The sequence below is a fragment of the Furipterus horrens genome, unplaced genomic scaffold (assembly GCF_987537825.1).
Source record: "Furipterus horrens unplaced genomic scaffold, mFurHor1.1.pri manual_scaffold_1, whole genome shotgun sequence".
Classification (NCBI taxonomy): domain Eukaryota; kingdom Metazoa; phylum Chordata; class Mammalia; order Chiroptera; family Furipteridae; genus Furipterus; species Furipterus horrens.
The window spans coordinates 204243271-204249270 of NW_028327171.1; the positions used below are offsets into that span (position 1 = coordinate 204243271).

The following is a 6000-nucleotide window of genomic DNA, read 5'->3' on the forward strand; positions in this document are numbered from 1 at the left end:
CTCCTCAGGATTTGGTAAACTGTTTGGGCCGTTGTCTGACTGCTGTCTCACCTTCTTCCCTCTGCCTTTCTCCTCCTTACTTGCAGGTATTCCCCTTCCATGAAGAGCCTTGGCAACAAGTTCATGCACCTGACCAACTACAGCGTCAATAAAAAGAATACTGAGTACCAGGCTAATACAGATGAAACAGCCTGCCAAGGCCACAAATGGTACCTATTCAGTGTCCTCATGAAGGAGAGACCTAGAGGAGCCCAGGATTCTGGGGTTTGGGGAGGTTCAGGGATTATATAAAGACCCAAAGATTATATAAACCCTTGGCAATTCAGAATTGATCTGTTTGCATCCAAGCTCATCTCTGTCTTTATTTAGACCATTAAAAGAAGAGATATGAAAATATTTTTGTGCTTATTTCTTCTTTCTTTTCATCACTCAATTCACAGACTATAACCCAAATACTCCTGCCCCCTCTCCCACGTTGTAGGGCACTGAAGGCTTTATGGAACTACCTGAGCCAGAAGGGAGTCAATAGTGATGCCATCTGGGAGAAGATAAAAGATGTTGTTATCAAAACCATCATCTCGTGAGTCACACTGCCACCCTGGTGTAGGGCCTGCCACTGAACTCCCTTTTTTTCATGGCTTCCACACTGCTGTGCTCCAGGCTTCTGACCATGCTGTGTTTCAGTTTCTGAGAACAGGGAGTAGGAAGGAGTGGATAGAATTAAATTCTGCTTTTCTCCTGAAATCCATCCCTAGAAGCCGGCCCCAGATCAGAGGCCTCTCTTGAGAGCTGCTTTCCTCTGGGCTGCTCCTGCTCCCCCACCTCTGGGCCACTCCACTGGCAGGGCAGCTCTAGGTAAGGCCTTCCTGCTCTCTATGACCAGGTCAGAACCCTACGTGACCAGCCTGCTGAAGATGTACGTGCGGCGGCCCTATAGCTGCCATGAGCTCTTTGGTTTCGACATCATGCTGGACGAGAACCTCAAGCCCTGGGTCCTGGAAGTCAACATTTCCCCAAGGTAGGTGGTATTCTCAGGGCACTCACAGCAGAACCCTTCCTTTAGCCTCATGATCCTATTTCTGCTCCAGTCTTGCTGACTTTGGGGAGACCTTCATTAGAATTTGTGTTTTCCCTTCAACATCTGTTTGTGTGCTCATTTACTCATTCTTTGCCATTATCTCAGAGTTTTTTGAGAATGAAGAGAGGTTGTTAAAAATTGTTCTTTTGGCCCTGGCTGGTATGGTTCAGTTGATTGGAGCGTCTTCCTCTACACCAGAAGGTTCCCAGTCAGGGCACATACCTAGGTTGTGGGTCCAATCCCAGGTCAAGGTGTGTATGGGAGGCAGCCAATTGATGTTTCTCTCTCATATCGATATCTGTTTTTCTCTCTCCCCCTCCCTTTCTCCCCTTTCCACTCTCTCTAAAATCGATAAAGATTTTTAAAAATTGTTTGTGTTTCTTAACTTGATCCCACCACTTGCTTTCCCCTAGTAAATGAAGGTCATGGGCAAGAACCACCCTGAGTAAGGTTATTCATTATCTGTGGGGCAAGAAGACCCCCATGATGATGCTCATGAGTTTGTATGTCAGAGTCCTTTGATCCTAGGGAAGCCAGGGAGTAAATGGGGCGAGCACTGACTTGGACATATGATTGGAAACAGTTCTGAAGTGTATTTTCAGTACTCTTTACATGCTTTCCTCGAAGCCTCCACTCCAGCTCTCCATTGGATGTCAGCATCAAGGGCCAGATGATCCGTGACCTTCTGAACCTGGCAGGCTTTGTCCTGCCTAACAAAGAGGATATTTCCAGCTCCAGCAGCACCAGCAGCTCCAGCAGCTCCACCACCAGGTCAGCTCCCTTGCTTATCTGTGGCTTGGCTGGCAGCACGAACAGCCCCGTCATGAATGTGAGAAGGACTGATGTCTGGGCGCTCCCACCTGCCTGGTCTCCTTTGCTGCTGGATCTGTCCCTATTGTCTGCACACACAGCTCTTCCACCTCAGTGCCCCTAAAAGCAAGTTTGGTTATACTGCTCCCCTGCTCAGGAATCTCTCTAGGGCCTGGGTACTCAGCCTTTTTAGCTCCTCATGTGGACGTTCAAGGCCCCATCCTCCTTTTCCCAGGCACCCCGCCCTGTACTCCTCTTCTGGTTTCCATGCTCTGACAAACGGGATTGCTCAGAAAACCTCAAGGTTGGAAGGATCCCTAAAGATCAGTTAATCCAGTCTCCTCTCAAACGTTTGTTGCCTCTCATTGTTTCCTCATTGTGTCCCCTCCTCTGCTCTTAGGGTTTCTTCCCCTTGAAATTCCCCTCAGCCAGACCCCCCTGTTTTGACTTCCCCCATGCATCAAAGCCTAACTCAAGGCAGCATCTTCATGAAGCCAGCTCAGGGGGCTCTCTCCTCCATACCCCAAACCACTTGGAACCACTCCTGAGGGAAGGGAGCCAATATTTGGCAAGTACTGCTATGCGTAAGGAAAAACCTAGAGCCCCATGAGGCTGATACTGGTATCCTCAGTTTACAGAAGAGGAAGCTGAACATCACTGGGATTAAGGTTATTCAGCTACAAAGTGGAAGAGCTGGAATTCAATTTCTAAGTTGCCAGTAACAAAACTTGCTTTCCCCACCATACCTTAGAGATCCATGTTTGGCTCTGTGCTGTAGTTATTGGTCATTTGACACCTGCCATCCTGTGATCTCCTTGGAGGCCTTGTTTGTGCCTCTCTTGGTAGTAATCGAAGTACTGCGGATGATGAAACTGAGGTGCAGGGGGGTCAAACAATATGTCCAGGATCACGTAGCCATAGGGTTGAGCTGGATTTTAGTTAAGTGTTCACTAAATTAAACTAAACTGATTTATACAGCAATTATTCCAGGGTTTTTTTTGTTTGTTTTTGTTTTTGTTTGTTTGTTTTTAGCTATTGAAATTCAACCTAGAGAGGACACTTGGTACTCCTTAAGTTCTTCCATTGTACTTGCTTTTCAGCTCTCAGACAGGCTGCTTCAATGGAGGGTACTGCAGTCTGATCTTCCCAAGTAACATCTGTTCATACTTCTTTGTCTTTTCTTGAGAAGGCTGTCTTCCTGGGCTGGAGTCTCTTTCCATATGTCTTCTGGATGTGAAGCTACTGATCTTACCCTTTCCTCCCTGCTGCCCCCTTCCCTAGCCTGCCCAGCTTCCCCAGGGACAGATGTCGGATGGCCCCAGAGCAATTCACTGCACAGAAGTTGAAGAAAGCCTATTACCTGACCCAGAAAATTCCTGATCAGGTAGGAGATTACCTTCCCCTCAAGTGCCATCAGAAGGCTTCCGTGTGCAAGCACTTGGAACCCCGAGGCAACCAGTTTTTCTTCTGTCTAGGGCAGCGTTTTCTAACTCAGGTCCACATCCCCTTGGTGTGCAGAGATACATTGGCATGTCCATCGTTCTAGGAGAGAGATGATGGCCTTGATCATGTGTTCCAGAACCACTTCTCTTGGCAAAATGCTCTGTTAGTCCACCCTCATCCTCAGAGCTGTAGACCCTTTGGGTTTCTTCCCTGAGGTGCAGTGAGCCCCTGAAGGCTTGTCTCAGAGCAGGTGAGGGAGCCAGATCAAAGAGCGGCAGACACAGGCTTATTGCCAAATCTGAGTTGCTGGATTCTGTTATTGACCCAATCCAACAAATCACTTAACCTCTGTGCCCCAGTGGCTCCCCTCACCCTGACCAAAAGTATCTTCATCCCCCAGCGAAGCTCAGTAGACTTGGGAACAGATGAGGTCCAGAGCCGGCCCACCAGGCTGCCTTGGCAGTCCCTTGAGAATCCTGGGGCCCTAAGGACCTAAGCTGTGGTCCCTGTCGCCTAGCTTCTTGATTCTCTGCCTCTGGCTTACATTTTCTGTCATACCCTTTTGTCCCTGTCCCTTGGGCCATAGGACTTCTATGCGTCTGTGCTGGATATCCTGACACCAGATGATGTTCGGGTTCTGGTTGAGATGGAAGATGAGTTTTCTCGCCGGGGTCAATTTGAGCGAATTTTTCCCTCTCGAATCTCTTCTCGCTATCTCCGCTTTTTTGAGCAGCCACGATATTTCAACATTCTCACCACCCAGTGGGAACAGAAGTACCATGGCAACAAGCTTAAAGGTGATATGTCCTCCCTTCCCACAGGAAGCGATGTAGTGAGAGATTAAATCCCTGTAGATCAAGAAATGGACCTCCCTGGCAAGAAGATTGGCCAATTGATTCCACCCTCTAAAGTCCCACCTCTGCTAATCTTGTCCTAGGAGTAGATCTTCTTCGGAGTTGGTGCTACAAAGGGTTCCACACAGGAGCCACCTCTGACTCTGCTCTCCTGGTGAGTGATGCCGCAGGGAGGGAGGAGCCAGCTCCATCTCAGACTCCTCCCTCCTCTGCCTGAAGAGTGCAGCCTGGGCTGGGTGTAGGTCCAGAAGCTCTCACTTCTCCCTGGGGCTCTCCCCCTGTCTCTCATGATCCTTCCTTTTCAAAGGCATAATTGGCTCTAGGATTCCCTGGATACCTTTCTTTCAAGGGTCAAAGAGTGCTTTGTAGTCTCAACTTTTTGTCTGAATAGGGAGAAAACCAAGAGTCCCATATGGGCCCATGCCTGAAGGGTGGGAGAGGGGAGAGCCCCAGCTCATCACTCAGATGCGGAGCTGGGAGAGAGCGCCAAGACCCCAGACCGCTCAGCCTCATCATTCCCTTTGCTTTTAGTGGTCTCTCCCGACATCAGTTCTGACTCTCCCAAAGGGTGACGTGATGCTCAGTGCTTTATACAAACCAGAGACTGGCAAGCAGGGGTGAGTGCTACCTGGGCAAAGGGAGGGTGTTGGGTATGAGTTCGGAGACTTTCTGAAAAAAAATTTCATTACTGTTGACGTATAATTAATGGTGTGAGTTCAGGGAGTTTTGTTCATTTCTCTCTTCCCAGATTATGAGGTCTTCCTGGTGGCTCTTGGTATGCCCAGGAAGCTTTCTTTGCTGAGTAGAGTCATCTGCAGAAGTGGCCTCTGGCACCAGCTGTAGGAAATCTTTAGCCCTCCTACCCTCACACACATTCGCACCTACAATTAAGCTCTCAGGCCTTCAGATAAATAAAATATAATTTATTATTTATACCTGCATATAATTGTGGTCTATAACACCATGATGTCGTGAATGCTTGGCCCATACTCTGAAGGCAGATCACAAGTTGAAGTCTCAGCCATTTCTTTGTCCCCGTTCTCTTCAGAAAACAGCTCCTCTAGGGGAATCATACCACTCTTTCAAGATGGGACTGCACCCAAGCCCGAGGAGACACATGCTTGCCTTTTTCCCCCTCTTTCCCCAGGAAACCTACTTCCTCAAAAGACAGTGAGGACACCAGCAAAGAGACCAGCGTTTCCACGCAGATGCTACCTGTGAACAAGTACTCCGGGCAGACCTCCAGACTCTCTGCTTCCCAGTCCGCCGGTGACTCTCTCCTGGCTGCTGTGAGCCCATGACTGGCCTCTTTGCACTAGCCCCTGCCCAGGAGCTCTACCATTAGCTACCTCACGGGATCCAGCCTGCTGGCCAGCCTGAGCCCCCACCCCCTCCACCTTACGCTCTTCAGAGTATTTTTTTGAAGTGGATGAATTATAGAGATGGGTGTCTGGAGGGCTAGCAGGGTGGTAGGGATGGGGAGAAGGTGAGGAAGGGTCACTGGCTGGTTCCTTATATCACAGCAGAGAAGTCAGTGATGGCCACTCAGTCTTATAAAGCAGGGTTTGGTTTCTACCTTCAGAGAGCCATGTGTGGTTTGTTTTAGGCCTCGGTGCACTGACTGAATTAGCGTTCAAGAGTAGAGGACAGGCCTGAAGTCCTTTGTAACGGAGGGGATTCCTCTAAAGGCTCTCATTTCCTCACTGCTCACCCTTCCTCCTCCCCTTACCCTCTGTCCCTGAGGAGCCACTTTCAGATACCTCCAGACATCTCCAGATGTCCTCAGTAGACACAGAGAAGCCATGACATAATGAA

At 49.0% G+C, this 6000-nt stretch overlaps 1 protein-coding gene across 3 annotated transcripts in view; it reads left to right on the top strand.

Annotated features, from left to right (window-relative positions):
- TTLL4 (tubulin tyrosine ligase like 4) overlaps nt 1-5760 on the top strand; it is a 37332-nt gene extending 31572 nt beyond the window's left edge. For all 3 annotated transcript variants that reach the window (XM_090284024.1, XM_090284015.1, XM_090284034.1), the window contains 9 exons: nt 87-209; nt 482-580; nt 884-1018; nt 1706-1849; nt 3170-3272; nt 3918-4128; nt 4269-4339; nt 4717-4802; nt 5333-5760. In XM_090284024.1, coding sequence (XP_090140150.1) covers nt 87-209; nt 482-580; nt 884-1018; nt 1706-1849; nt 3170-3272; nt 3918-4128; nt 4269-4339; nt 4717-4802; nt 5333-5486 — 1126 coding nt within the window. In that variant the 3' untranslated portion in view covers nt 5487-5760. The remainder of the gene's footprint in view (nt 1-86; nt 210-481; nt 581-883; nt 1019-1705; nt 1850-3169; nt 3273-3917; nt 4129-4268; nt 4340-4716; nt 4803-5332) is intronic.
- Nucleotides 5761-6000: the final 240 nt, after the last annotated feature.